The sequence below is a fragment of the Megascapheus bottae genome, chromosome X (genome assembly GCF_031878675.1).
Source record: "Megascapheus bottae isolate mThoBot1 chromosome X, mThoBot2.hap1, whole genome shotgun sequence".
Lineage (NCBI taxonomy): Eukaryota > Metazoa > Chordata > Mammalia > Rodentia > Geomyidae > Megascapheus > Megascapheus bottae.
In genome coordinates this window covers 104,531,593-104,545,722 of record NC_143547.1, presented here as the reverse complement: position 1 = coordinate 104,545,722, position 14,130 = coordinate 104,531,593, and the positions used below count along the sequence as shown (strand labels likewise).

The 14,130-nt window shown below is 48.4% G+C and overlaps 1 protein-coding gene across 1 annotated transcript in view; it reads right to left on the bottom strand.

The window, feature by feature from the left end:
• The window catches only part of Atp2b3 (ATPase plasma membrane Ca2+ transporting 3), a 74,605-nt gene that overhangs the window by 18,825 nt on the left and 41,650 nt on the right, over window positions 1-14,130 (bottom strand). The window contains exons 13-20 of the mRNA XM_090326405.1: window positions 11,066-11,245; window positions 10,862-10,949; window positions 10,223-10,329; window positions 8,222-8,413; window positions 6,135-6,348; window positions 5,337-5,548; window positions 3,845-3,952; window positions 1,689-1,871 (exon numbers count right to left, since the gene is read on the bottom strand). Coding sequence (XP_090182531.1) covers window positions 1,689-1,871; window positions 3,845-3,952; window positions 5,337-5,548; window positions 6,135-6,348; window positions 8,222-8,413; window positions 10,223-10,329; window positions 10,862-10,949; window positions 11,066-11,245 — 1,284 coding nt within the window. The remainder of the gene's footprint in view (window positions 1-1,688; window positions 1,872-3,844; window positions 3,953-5,336; window positions 5,549-6,134; window positions 6,349-8,221; window positions 8,414-10,222; window positions 10,330-10,861; window positions 10,950-11,065; window positions 11,246-14,130) is intronic.

Here is a 14,130-nt window from a genome sequence, read left to right as displayed (position 1 = left end):
CTTGAGAGTGCCAAAGCTGTCTGGAGGATGTCAGGGAAAGGTACGGTAGACCAGGCCAGGAGGCTGCAGTGTGACTGGGCTAGGTGACCTGGTGTGATGGAGGAAGATGGTAAGCAGAGCTTCCAATAGATCTCTTCTTTCCCTACGACACCGGAGGGATTTACAGCATGACAAAGCACAGGCTAAGTAGGGACGTAGGGTTAGCAAGAGCAGAAAGACTCAGAAGAGACAGCAAGCTGCCAGAGTGCCTGGTAAGAAGCCATGATGGAGCAGGAAGGAGAACTTAAAAGCCAGGCTGAGAGTTGTTTCTGCACAGTATAATCATGAGAGGGTACCAGGGAACCTGTTGGTAGGAATGTTGGCAAGGAAGAGCTAGAGGCAGAAATAAGGACAGCTGTAGCACACCAGCTCCTGTAATGTCTTCAAAAATGCCTACTAATGGGTGGTATACAGTTGGCATCTGACTTCAAAGCAGATGGCTTTGGCCTTTGGATCAAGAGAAAGCCCCAAGTTGATGTCAGACCCTCCCTCCCTCCCTCTCTCCGTTCTTCCTTTCCTTCCTTCCTTCCTTCCTTCCTTCCTTCCTTCCTTCCTTCCTTCCTTCCTTCCTTCCTTCCTTCCTTCCTCCTTCCCTCCCTCCCTCCCTCCCTCCCTGCCTGCCTGCCTGCCTTCCTTCCTTCCTTCCTTCCTTCCTTCCTTCCTTCCTTCCTTCCTTCCTTCCTTCCTTCCTTCCTTCCTTCCTTGCTTCCTGCCTGCCTGCCTGCCTGCCTGCCTGCCTGCCTGCCTGCCTGCTGCCTGCCTGCCTGCCTGCCTGCCTTTTCTTTCTTCCTTTTTTCGGTTGTGACGCTTAAGCTCTGGGCCTGGGCACTGTCCCTAGCTCTCTACCACTTGAGCCACAGAATCACTTCCCATTTTCTAGAGGTTAATTGGAGGTAAGAGTCTAACGTACTTTTGTGCTCAGGCTGGCATTGAACCCTGATCCTCAGACCTCAGCCTCCTGAGTAGCTACGATTACAGGCGTGAGACAGTGGCACCAGGCTCAGGCTATTTCTTTTCTTTCCTTTTTTTTGCCAGTTATGGGGCTTAAACTCAGGGCCTGGGCACTGTCCTTGTGCTTTGTCAAGGCCAGCACTCTATCCCTGAGCCACAGCACCACTTCCAGCTTTTTCTGTATATGTGGTACTCAGGAACTGAACCCAGGGCTCCGTGCATGCTAGGCAAGCACTACCACTAGGCCATGCTCCCATGACCAGTCTGTCTTAAATGAATCCTTTGAACAGTAACAGCAGTAAGCTCCAGTGACTGGGAGCTTGCTTTTTAAAGTGGGCATCTCTTTTCAAGAACAAAACTTGCCCATTTCCTGGGGTTGGTCCTCACCAAGTGACAGGTACAGTGCTGGTTTGAGCCCCTGAGAGATGGCCATTACTCACTGGCATCTACTTTTAGTGTACTCTAGCAGGAGTTTCCTGGGCACTGAGGGTGATATCAGGCAGAGGCCATGTCTGCCCAGTGAGCAGTGAGCACACCAAGATGGTAGAGGGGACACTAGAAACTGACTGTGCTTGGCAGTAGGACCCACAGGCTTCCCTGTTAGCCTCAGGTTCTGCTTGCCCATTCTGTGCTTTTTGCCTATTTTCTACCCTCTCCAGGCAGAAGCACCAGGACAGCCAAGAGAAACAATGGCTTACCTGTGTCTGGATCCGATTGAGGCCTCGGAACCAGAGGATCTGGCCCCTGCGGAGCTCCCTCTCAGCATGGTCAATCTCCTCTTCCCCCTCTGCCAGCTCCTCATCCGTCATCTCATCTTTCCCAGGCCCATGCCCTGCTTCCTTCAGGCACTTCAGCTGGCTAGTGGGGATGGTTGCGATGACCTAGGGGAGTCACAGTGGAGTGACAGCAGACAGGTGCCATAAGAACAAGCTCTACTGGGAGGCAGGAAGAGACCAGAGGTCATGTCTCTTACCCACACAAGCTGGAGCCTGCCATTCCCTTGAGCCAACCATTCCCTTGGTTTCCTAAACTGGCTTCTGCCTAGAGCAGATTCCTCCTCCAATGAGTCTCCTCCACCCAAAGAGCTGAGAAGAGAGCTGGGGAAGTCCATCCTAGAGCACTATGCAGTAAAGTCAGGTCTGGCCCTTGCCCCACTCCTGGAATGGATTGGAGGAGTGTGGTTCATTCCCTGCATTGGACCACCTGCTAGTCTATGCAAATATCATCATTTGTACTGGAGAGCTTGGGCCACAAAGAGATTGGAGAATGGGGCAAGCCATCCGGTACTGCATGCCAATGTGCCAGACAATGAAAAACCCTGACCACCACAGTTTGTTGTTTCCTAGCTAACCAGTGTCCACCCATGCTGTCTTTCACGATTAACTGGGAAAAGCAAGTGTGTGTATATGATTCACTGTGACACCTGTTAAGTATGAGGATCTAGAAAAAGGCCTGGGATCAATGGCTGACAGGGAGGACAGGTGACAAGGACGGTGACAGCTGGGAAGGGCAGGAGAGGAAAGAGTGAAGAGAAGGCCTGAGTTTTCCATGTCATTGTGTGAAAGAATATATGGATTCTGTCAGCTAGAGTGTCTGAGCAAGTGGGAATCTCAAAATGGCCGAGGGGAGACTTGAGGGCGTTTTTGGTTTTGTTTTTGTTTTTTTCATGGAGATTTTCTACTGAATTTTTCCCCCCACACAAGCACATCTTATTTTAGTCATTGAAAAAGGTGAACAATGCTGGGCACAGTGGCTCACACTGTAATACTAGGTACTCAGGGGCTGCGATCTGAGGATCTAAGTTTGATGACAGCTGGGGCATGAAAGTCCATGAAACTTTTTTTTGCTAGTCTTGGGTCTTGAACTCAGGGCCTTGGACTGACATCTTCGTACCCCTGCCTCCCTCATAGTTGAGATGACCGATATGGGTCACTATGCCTGGCTTGTTTTTGAAGTAGAATCTTGCTAACTTTTGCCTGAAGTTGATCTGAACTGATAATCTCCACTTTTCAAACAGCAGAGATTGTAGGCATGAGTCAATGGACACAGTTATTCTGTTGGTGGCCTCAGCTAAGGCACCAAGAGAAGTGGATCTTGGATTCCATTTCTTATGCTACTGTTCCACAATTGTGGAGGAATGCCTTCTGAGACCTCTTGCAAACCCAAGGCAGGTAGTGCTACCTGGGTTCTAGCCACCCAGGTTGTTGCTTTCTGATGCAGTTGTGCTGTTATAAACTGCCCTTTTGAGTAGCTTCAGCTGCAGCCCATAGGTCTAGAAGTGTGCGTGTCTCACTTTCTATCAGGTGGAAATAACTATACACCCTAATTTCTCTCAAGAGCTCGTCTTTGCCCCACAGTTTATCTAGTATGCTTTTCTTTCATTGCAAATATGTGTGGATTTGCCAAGCCATCCAGATTATTTTTATTTTTCTTCTATGTGTGGTGTTTAGGGTGGAATCTAAGTCTCATTTATACTAAGGTGATTGCTCTACCAACCAAGCTGCAGCCCAGTTCCCGAGCCACTCAGATTTAAGGGGCAAGTTTTGGTTGCTATCATGAAAACGGGAGCAGTGAGTGATCTTTGTGGGCCTCATGAAATGTCAGCCATTATCTCTTGTGTTGTCTTTGTTGGGGCCATTACCATGATGGTGCTTCCAGGTGCTTCAGGCCTGAGTGCAGCTGTGCACAGCTGCCCATCTGGCGATGCCATGCACTTTCCCAAAGTGCTGGCTCTGGAACAAGCAGCTGGCACAGAGGGGTCTTAGTCAGGACCCAGACATCTTATCCATTATAAGTTCCATCAGCAGAGCAAAGTGGAAGGGGCAAGGTGAGGAAGCTGATCAAGCACACTTACCTGTCCCCACACAAGCTCCCCAACACCAACAAACAGGCACCAGAGCCACTGTTCTGTGGATAACGGGGAACAGCTGAAGGGCTTCCCGCCAAACTGGACAATGACGATCTGCAGGAGGATAGAAATGGAGGTCTTGTGGCAGCAGATCACTAGTGCAGCTCCTGGCTGCCCAGCACTGATTCCAGACCAGCCTAGCCTCCTAATCAGATTACTGGATCCCTAGGCAGATGAACTAGGTGTTTTCTGATAGAGGGCTTCACTTTCCTTTCTTGGAGCAAAAAGCCCCATGTATCAGCCTCTACCTCCCCTTAAGGTACTGGGCACCCAGTCACTCTAGTGCCTAGGTGGGACTTGCTTTGCTGTATGGACCATATTCCAGCTCTGCAAATCTGATGGCTTACATGGCCACCCTGCCTGCACATACCAGACACCCTGTGCTTATGACCTCCGGCCTCCTGCCTCCTTGTTATTCTCAACTTTAGAAGGACACATAGTTCCAGTCAGGCAAGTTTTTCAAACTGACTGACCAGCACATAGATTATTTTTTCCCACAGTCACATACCAGATAAACAAAGCTCCAGAACGGGCTTCAAAGGAAGCACAGCAGCCAATCCTAAGATTACTAGTCTGGCCCCACTCAGAGCTGTTCTGGAGGAACCACAACAAAGCTTCCGTCCATGCATCTGCCTTCTGGCCTGCATGATATGGCACCCCCCTTTGGGATTTGTGAGTCATAAACTATCTTTCAGTGGCAATGATCTCTTTTTATGTTTATTTTTTGTGTGTAGCTATTAAGGCTTGAAATTGGCCTGGGTGCTGTCTCTGAGCTTTGGTGTGCAAGGCTAGGGCTCTACCATGTAAATCAATACTGCAGTTCCAGCTTTTTTCATATTCAATTGGAGATAAGAGTCTTATGGACTTCTGTGTCCACAGTCAGCAGATCTCTGCCTCCTAAGTGGCTAGGATTAGAGGCTCGAGCACTGGCACTCAGTGCTAATTATGGCTCAATCTATTGGCCCTTACTTGTCCAGGTTTAATTGGAAAACACTATACATTAAGCACAGCCAGCCTTTTCTGGGGAGCTGAGCCTAGCCATGCCATAGCGGCAGGCTGAGGATAGCATACCACCACTGACCATAGCTGATATCTCTAAAACACTGTTTTAGAGTCATAGCAGCCACACACCAAGAAACTAGAGGCTAGAAATGGGACTGGCAGACTCTGACACAGGGGGAACCAGGAAGGGCTACTTGTGACACATGTAAAGAGAATACAGTTGTAATAAAGGCAACTCCATCCTTCTGGAAGCCAGCAGCTTCCAGAGTATTTGGAAGGTGAAGAACATGTGCGTTGGAATGTAGCAAGGGTGTGAGTTGGAGAAAAGTCATGAATGACACAATTGTGGCTAGTATCATGGGAGATCTGAGACTGAAGCCTGGGGCCTCAACCTCTTGTAGGTAGCAAAGGTCAAGTGTGGAGTCTCCCCACTTACCTGAATGCCAAAGGTGCCCAGAACAATGGTGCAGAAGATGGGGTTGCTGAAGATGCCATCGAAGACATTCCTCTCACCATGGATCTTGCGGGCATTGATCTCGTTAAAGAGCTGCATCATGACGAAGGTGTTGAAGATGATGGTGTAGTGCTCAGATGGCGGCGAGTGCAGAGGCGCGTTCCGCCCACTGTCGATGTCAAACAAAAGCTCCCCTGGAAGAAGGATAGAAGGGAATCTGAGGAGGGCCTTTACCACATCATGCCCTGGGGTCCCTACTGGGATGCCAAAATGAAAGGCAACAGAGAGTAATGTGAGAGCCATGAGGACCAAGCACGCCTCCTCTTTTTGCATTTACCATTCTGTCCAAAACTATGTAGGGAGGCATCAGTAGCTCCTGCCTGTAATCGAAGCTACTCCAGAAGCCAAGACCTAGAGGATTACACTTTGAAGCCAACCTCAGGCAGAAAAGTAGCAAAATATCAGGCTAGAGACATGTCTCAAATGACAAAGTGCAAGCTGTAAATAACAAGCTGAGCAAGAACGTGAAGTCCTGAGTTCAGGGATCAGAAGTGTCAAAAGAAAACATCCAAAAACTGCTGTGTGTCACTCTGTGATTGACCGGGGATAAACATAGCATAATGCAGTCATGCCCAAGTACATAGGACACCAAGAGTGTGCTGAAGGCCTTGTACACACAGCTGAAGTGTGTGCGTGCATGCATTTATGTGTGTGTCTGTGTACGCACATGTGTGCAGGCACATGTGCATGTGCACACATGTGCCCTATGGGCCAACCTACCAACAAAAAGCAGGGTGAAGATGATGGTGAGCTGGTAGACAGCATGGCCTAGGATGTTCTTCATCATGGTGCGTGAGATAAGGGGCTTGTCCCGGCCATACGGCTTCCGCAGCAGCAGTGACTCAGTGGGAGGCTCCGTTGCCAGGGCCAGAGAGGCAAAGGTGTCCATGATCAAGTTCACCCACAACATCTGCACGGCTTTGAGAGGAGAGTCCTGCACAGAATACCCAGTCACTCTTCCATGGACCAGCCACCAGGCTCATACCACAAAGGCTGCAGATAGAAAGCCTGCAGTGCCTGCGAAAACTCAGCTTGCAGCGGATGGAGCAGAATTTCAGTCCCATAAATAGGGAACTTCTTCATGCCTACTTTCTTTTAGGTTAGCAATGGTTTTCTGCTGGCCTTTCCAATTCCTGCCCATCTCCCTTCTCTTGCCTACTGGGAGTGACATGGAAGGTGTGATTTAAATTCTTAATGGGGCCTAAAGGCCCAGCCAGTTGCCCTAGCCGATGAAATAGCCCAGGGATAGGGGCTGCCGTTCAGGAACAAAGTGCTGGTTAATTTTCTTACCTCCCACCTCACCGAGTAAGGAAAGACCAAACTTCAAGTCTTATTGCCTTCCTGTCAAACCATCTGAGTTGTTGTTCAAAAATAAGCCTCCTAAGTCTGGCACTGGTGGCTCACACCTATAATCTTATTTACCCAGGAGGCTGAGATCTGAGGATTGTAGTTCAAAGCCAGCCTGGGCAGACAGTTCCTAGAGATTCATCTGCAACTAAACAGCAAAAACCCAGTAGCAGAAGTCTCACTCAACTGGTACAGCATCAGCTTTCACCAATAAAAGCCAACATAGAGCATGAATCCCTGAGTTTAAACCCCAGCAGTACTGGTGTACACACACACACACACACACACACACACGCACAAATCCATGTGTCATATAAATGACATCCTATGATTTCATGAGCATATGACAGGCACCATGGGATGGGAGTGAGTGCTAATACATACAAGATTTCTTACTGGGGTGATGAAAATATTCTAGAAGTATATCGTTGTGATGGTTATATAGCACTATGCACATATAAGTAACAGTGTACATAGTAAAATATTGAAAATGTGTATTGTAATACTAATATCACATGAATTAGATCTCAATTAAAAAATCTTCAAAAGAAAGTCTAATGCTAAGGCTCAAGCTTGTAATCCTAACTATTCAGGAGACTGAATAATCACAGTTCATAGCCAGCCTGGGAGGGAAAGTCCATGAGATTCTATCTCCAATTATTCACTAGAAAAAACTGGAAGTGGTGCCATGGCTCAAAGTGGTAGAGTACTAGTCTTGAGCAACAGAGCTTAGGACAGTGCCCAGGCATGCTCCATGGCTGCCACCTGCCTCCCCCCTGCAAAAAAAGGTAATTGAGCCAGGCACTAGTGATTCATGCCTATAAATAATCCTAGCTACTCAGGAAACTGAAATCTGATGATTGTGGTTCAAAGACAGCCTGGCCAAGAAGTGTGTGAGACTCTTATCTCCAATTAATCAGCAAAAAATTGGAAACTCAAGTGGTAGCCTTAGGCAAAAAAGTGTAGTGACAGTGCTCAGGACCTGAGGTTCAAGCCCCCGACTGGCACACATACAGAAAAAAAAAGAAAAGAATGTATACTTACTGCAACATGGATGCTACATACCAAATGTTATCTATTACTTGATTTCCTACATATGAAAAGTGCAACATAGCTACAGAAAACAGATTGGGGTTTGCCAAGGTCAGTCCATTTTGGGCAGGGGGCTAGGAAGTGATTGTTAATGGGTGTTGGGTTTCCTTTGGGATTGATGAGAATGTTCTACAACTAGTTCTAGAACTTGCACAATACTACAGGTATACTAAAAAAAATTACTGAATTGTGCACCCTAAGATGGTGTCTAATTTAGTGTGTGAATATGATTTGAATGAAAGGAATCTGAATCAAAGACAAAACTTGCTCTTAACTAGGTCCTCTAGCCTTATGTCTTCAGTTGTGGTCATTACACTCAGAAAGCAGCTCCTCAATGGATTGTGGGAGGGACAGCCATTGGTGCTCACCTGAGTAATGCAGGCGCCCGTAAAGGCCACGATCACAGCTACCACATTGACCGTCAGCTGAAACTGTAGGAACTTGGAGATGCTATCGTAGACGTTGCGGCCCCACATGACTGCCTTCACAATGCTGGTGAAGTTATCATCTGTCAGAATGATGTCAGAGGCCTCCTTGGCCACATCAGTTCCTGCGATGCCCTGGGAATAACACAGAAACACAGAATGCCCATGGAGCCCCTTTTTCAGCCCCCCACTTGGCCACCAGTCCACCCAGGCTGGCTGACTTCTTTTCCTTACCAAATAAGGTCCCCAGTGGAAGACAGTAGTCTTTCTGTTATGCCAGTCCTGGAGCTTGAACTCAAGGCCTTGGTGCTTTCCCTGAGCCTTTTCTGCAATAGTAGTGTTCTACCACTTAGCCACAGCTGCACTTTCAGCTTTTTTGGAGATAAGAATCTCATGGTCTTTGTTTTTAAATTTTTTGTTTATTTAAATTTTTATTTTTATTTTATTTTATTTTATTGCCAGTTCTGGGCTTCAGCTCAGGGCCTGAGCACTGTCCTTTGGGTTTTCTCAAGGCTAGGGCTCTACCAGTTGAGCCACAGCACCATTTCTGGCTTTTTCTGTGTATGTGGTACCAAAGAATCGAACCCAGGTCTTTCTGCATGCTAGGCAAGCACTCTACCATTAGGCAACACTCCCAGCCCCTTCTCATGGACTTTCATGCCTAGGTTGCGTTGAAATGATCATCCTCAAATCTCAGCCTCCTGAGCAACTAAGTAGGATTACAGGTGTGAGCCACCAGTAACTGGTAACAGTATTTGTGTTTTGTTTGTTTTAAATATTTATTTCTATTATTGTAGAGGTGATGTATACTTACATAAATCAGGTCATGAGTACATGTCTTTTTGGAACATATTACCCCTTCCCTTCACAGTACTTATATGAAAGCAACCCAACCTTGGGCCCCAAACAGAAAGAATGGGTTCCTTCCTGGTGTCCCTTCCAGGTTCCCAGGACCTCACGTAGGCAGCTTCTATAGAATGCCAATCACAGGCACAGGACTTCCATGTAAGGACTTTCTCTGTTTTGGTCCACAGGCATATCCGTGCTGCTCTAATACACAAATACAGATGCAGCTACAATTCTACCAAAGATGCTTAGCCCCACCCTACCCCACCCCACCTCTGGCCCCCATCTGGCAAGCTCTGCTTGGTTTTGCTTAGAAGAATGGACCAGGCCCCTAGTGGGGTACATAAAACATGGGCTGAATAAAGGCGTGCGTTCCTGCTAAGATGGGGACAGGCCTGAGCAGGATGCTGCTCTCATCTGCCAAGCCCAGTTCCCTGCAGGGCCAGGCCACTGCACTCATCAGGATCAAGCTTTTAAGGGAAAACCTAGCTCTAAAAGAGCAATAGGAAAAAAGCATAGAAGAAGAACAACACTCTGGGGACTTGGCTGATAATCTGAGACCTGATGTCTACTTTGAGTGCTATCATTGACAAGTCTTAGCTGCCTTTTTGTTTGTGTTGGTACTATGGCTTGAACTCATGGCCTGGACACTATCCTTTAGCTTTTTCCACTCAAAGCTGGTACTCTACTACTTTTGCTATACTGCCATTTCTAGCTTTTTGATAGTTAATTGGAGATAAAACTCTCATGGACTTCCCTGCCTGGACTGGCTTTGAAGGATGATCCTCAGATCTCAGCCTCCTAAGGAGCTAGCATGACAGGCGTGAGCCACTGGCAACCAGCTTCTCGTGCCCTTAGCAATGGTGCAGTTGGGGCCCCACTGTCACCTCAGGTGTCATTGCATCAAATGTCTTTAAACAAATCACACATGTGTCCCTTAATATTCCAAGACTATATGGGCCCTAGTGGCCAAGATGGAAGAGAAAGAACCTTCTAGTGCTCTATAATCTGCTTTGACACTGACTCCTAGTTTCTCGTACAAGCCAGAGACATAATTTCTCCTCTGCCTGCTGAACTGGCCTGGCACTGGTAGCTTACCATGGCAAAGCCCACATCTGCTTTCTTGAGGGCTGGCCCATCATTGGTGCCATCCCCAGTCACGGCCACCACTTGCCGCTGCTCACCGGTGGTGCTGTCGATAATTCCTGGAACAGAAAATGGGACAGGGCAGGGCTTGGTGAAGGAATTGTGGGAGTGGGCTGTTTTTATATGCCACATCATCCTCACGATCAAGTCCCCAGGCCTTCACAGAACAGCCTTTCCCCCTCCCTTCACCAGAGTCCTTCTTTCTTAGGAATTTTCTTTCTTTTCCTTTTTTCTTTATCCTGAGCTCTTCAGCTCAAGGCTAGTATTCTACCAGTTTGAGCAATGGCTTCACTACCATGATTTTGGTGGTTAAGTGGACATAAGTGCTTTCCTGTCCAGGCTGACTTTGAACCTCGATCCTCAGATATCAGCCTCCAGAGTAGCTAAGATTACAGGCATGAGCCACTGAGCCCGGCTTCTTAGGGAATCTTCTATCATCTAATCTGAAGAAGCATAGATCTAGAACCAAGGACTCTGGCTTCTTAGTCAGTCCCTGGAGATTCATTCCTAGGGTTTCCAGGAGGAGATGACACAGCAGGCAAGGTTGCTTCTGCTAGCCAGCAAGGGAAGAGAGACAGTGGGCTCAGTTACCTTTGACCAGAGTGTGCTTGTCAGTAGGAGATGACCGGGCGAGCACCCTCAGCTTGGGCCACACTTTGTCCAGCCGCTCCTGTTCTATCTGGAGGAAGCATATAGATGCTGCAGAGCCAAAGTGGGTAGACAGGCAGGGGTGGGGTGGGAGGGGTGGGCAGAGTGGGGGAGCAGCCAGCACCAGGCATGAGGTGGCAGGGCTACCTCGCCTTTCTCGTTGCGGATTCTCCGATTGAACTCCTTCCCCTCCAAGCACAGAAAGTCCTCCCCTGGCTGGATGATGCCGCACTTGGCTGCGATGGCTCGGGCTGTGTTGATGTTGTCCCCAGTTACCATGCGGACTGTGATGCCAGCACGCTGGCACTTGCGAATAGCTTCAGGGACCTGGAAGATGCAAGAGAATAGGGCGGGGCAGGCAATGAAAAACATAGTTTCCCCCCAGGCTGTCCCTTTCCCAACATCAGAGCTGTTAGACCCCAATATCCAGCAAGGCTGAGCCTGTGGGCCCCGTGATGGGGGTAGAGAATGTGGGGGGAGGAGAGCCAGAGGAGGTGTGCAGCACAGCCTGCAGTGGGCAGCTGCTCTCCTTGCTCCCTCAGGACACACGTGGTTTATACCCAGGCCCACAAAGCAAGGGTGGGGTCCAGAGAAGCTCCTGGAAGATTTTGTGCTTGCATAGGTCATCCATGTGTTCATACCCAACTCCATCAACCTCATTTTCTACTTGAAAACCTCAACTCCACAGATGGTGAACAGGACCCACAAAAGTTACCAGGTAAGCTGGCTGTCAGGGTGGCTACACTGGCTGTGAAGAACAAGGAAGAGGGCTCCTAACCCTGGCCACCCTGCTGGCCCCTGGTCACAATTAGGTACACCCCAGTCCTGGACTTAGCTTAGCCATCGTGGCTATCACCTGGCTTGTGGCCAAGGTCTAAGCATCTCTATCACTTGTCTGGTTTACAATATAAAATCAAAGACATTTGCCTCAGGAATGAATCTCTCTCCCCCTCCTCCCCCCAACTCTAACTTTTACATGATCTATTTGCTAGGAGAAATGAAGCATTATTGGCTATGCATGCATTTCACTTGGAAATTAGATCCTGGAACATGGGAATAAGAACAAGAAGCTCCAGTGCTGAGTGCAACTCAGGCCAACCAGGTACAGAATGAGAACCCGAAGACCAGCTATGAGGGTGGAGCAAATACTGCCAAGTGGCAGGGACAGGGAGGGCCTGGGCGGAGTCCAGTACAAGAGGGACTGAGCATTCTACATGTTCCCATGATGTGCCTCTCTGCTCCCAGTCAAAGGAGCACTTTGTGTTCTTTGGGGATCTTGGGGAGCTGGCTAAGGACATGAGGTAGAGGTAGTTTGGCAGCTCCTTTCCCTGAAGAGCCTGGGAAAATGTTTCCTTTGCTGCCACCTACTGGCCATGATGAGCTTGAGAATCAAGGGTTTCAAGGGGTATACACCAGCTAGGCTCTTAGCTTCCAAGTCAGGTGGCAAGAAGGTCCCTCCCCAGGCACAGGTGTTCAGTAGACACTATGTAAAAATAAATCAAGCAACTTGCGGCGCAATTTCCCTGAGGGGGAAACTGGAGGAAAGGCAAGGAAGAGATAACACTGTCCAAAAAGAATTGTTCTCACTAACTGACTTATGGAATTGTAACCCCTCTGTACAACACCTTAATAATAACAGTAAAATCATATGAACAAGAATAACAATTTAAAAATGCAGAAAAAAGAAGCCACTGTGTGACAAAATATCATTTGTCATCTGCTCAGTCCCATTCTCTGCTTTGTTCTTAAGGCTTCACAGTACAGAGTGAGCTAGTTATGTGCAGAAGTTGCCAGAATTAATATCACCCAACCTCAAGTTTCTGGTCAACATAACCCCTCGACCCTCTTCTGGCTACTACAGCCACCCCCGCATCTCCAAGCACCCAGCAAGTTAATAAAGGCCCATGTGCCCGCCTACTTGTTTTCAGATTAAAAGCATTTGCTGGGCACTCTGTGTTCTCTCTCTGGCCCCTACCCAGCTGGCTATTCTCTCTGGCCTCCCCACCTGGCTTTACCACTGTGATCTGCCACCTGAACTCTCGCTCAAGCATTCTCAAGCTGAAAGGAGCTGTCCCTCCCTCGCCCTTCTGCCATCACTTAGTCCGGCTGTGCTTTCCTCCCCCTTAGTTGCCCTAACATAGTTCACACGAAAAGTGGGTCTCTGCTATACCCTTCTCAAGCCTTACCACTGTCTGTTTTCCTGAGACAAAACTTATTTTTTTTTAAAAAAAAAGAACATTGCAGTCAGATGTGGTGGCTCAAGGCTGTAATCTTAGCTACTCACGAGGCTGACATCAGAGGATCAAGGTTCAAAGGCAGCCCAGGCACAAACGACCTTGAGACACTCTCTCTCTCTGTCTCTCTCTGTCTCTCCCTCCCTCCCTCCCTCCCTCCCTCCCTCCCTCCCTCCCTCCCTCTCTCCCTCTCTCCCTCTCTCCCTCTCCCCCCCGCCCCCCCCCCTCTCTCTCTCTCTCTCTCTCTGTGAGTCATGGGGTTTGAACTCAGCCTGTGCACTGTCCCTGAGCTCTTCAGCTCAAAGCTACCACCCTATCCCTTGAGTCAAGCCCCACTTCTCATTTTCTAGAGGTTAATTGGAGATAAGAATCTGAGGTCCGAGGCTGGGAATGTGGCTTAGTGGGACAGTGCTTGCCTAGCATGCATGAAGGCCTGAGTTCAATTCCTTGGTAGCACATATACACGGAGAAAGCCATACATTTGGACAAATTACTATGTTCCCATAAATAAAAACACATTAAAAAAAGAGTCTGAGGTCCTTTTGTGCCTGGGCTGGCTTTGAACCTTCATCCTCAGATCTCAGCCTCCTAACTAGCTAGGATGACAGACGTGAGCCACCGCAGCCAGCACTGAGGTCTCTTGAGTGTTGACATACGCTAAACATGAATGGGATGACAGGTGTGAGCTACTAGCAAGACCTGAGACTCTTACCTCAAATTAATCTCGAGAAAATGGGAAGTAGGACTGTGGCCTCAGGGGTAGGTTGGTAGCCTTGAGCTGAAGAGCTCAGGGACAACACCCAGGCCCAGAGTTCAAGCTTCATGACCACCAGCACCAACAACAAAAGAAACATTGTCCAGCTAGCCCAAAGTCTCATACCACTTCTCACCTGCCCCAGGCCTATTCTGCTTGCTGTAGTTCTTTCTCCATCCATCCATCCATCCATCCATCCATCCATCCATCCATCCATCTTCTCC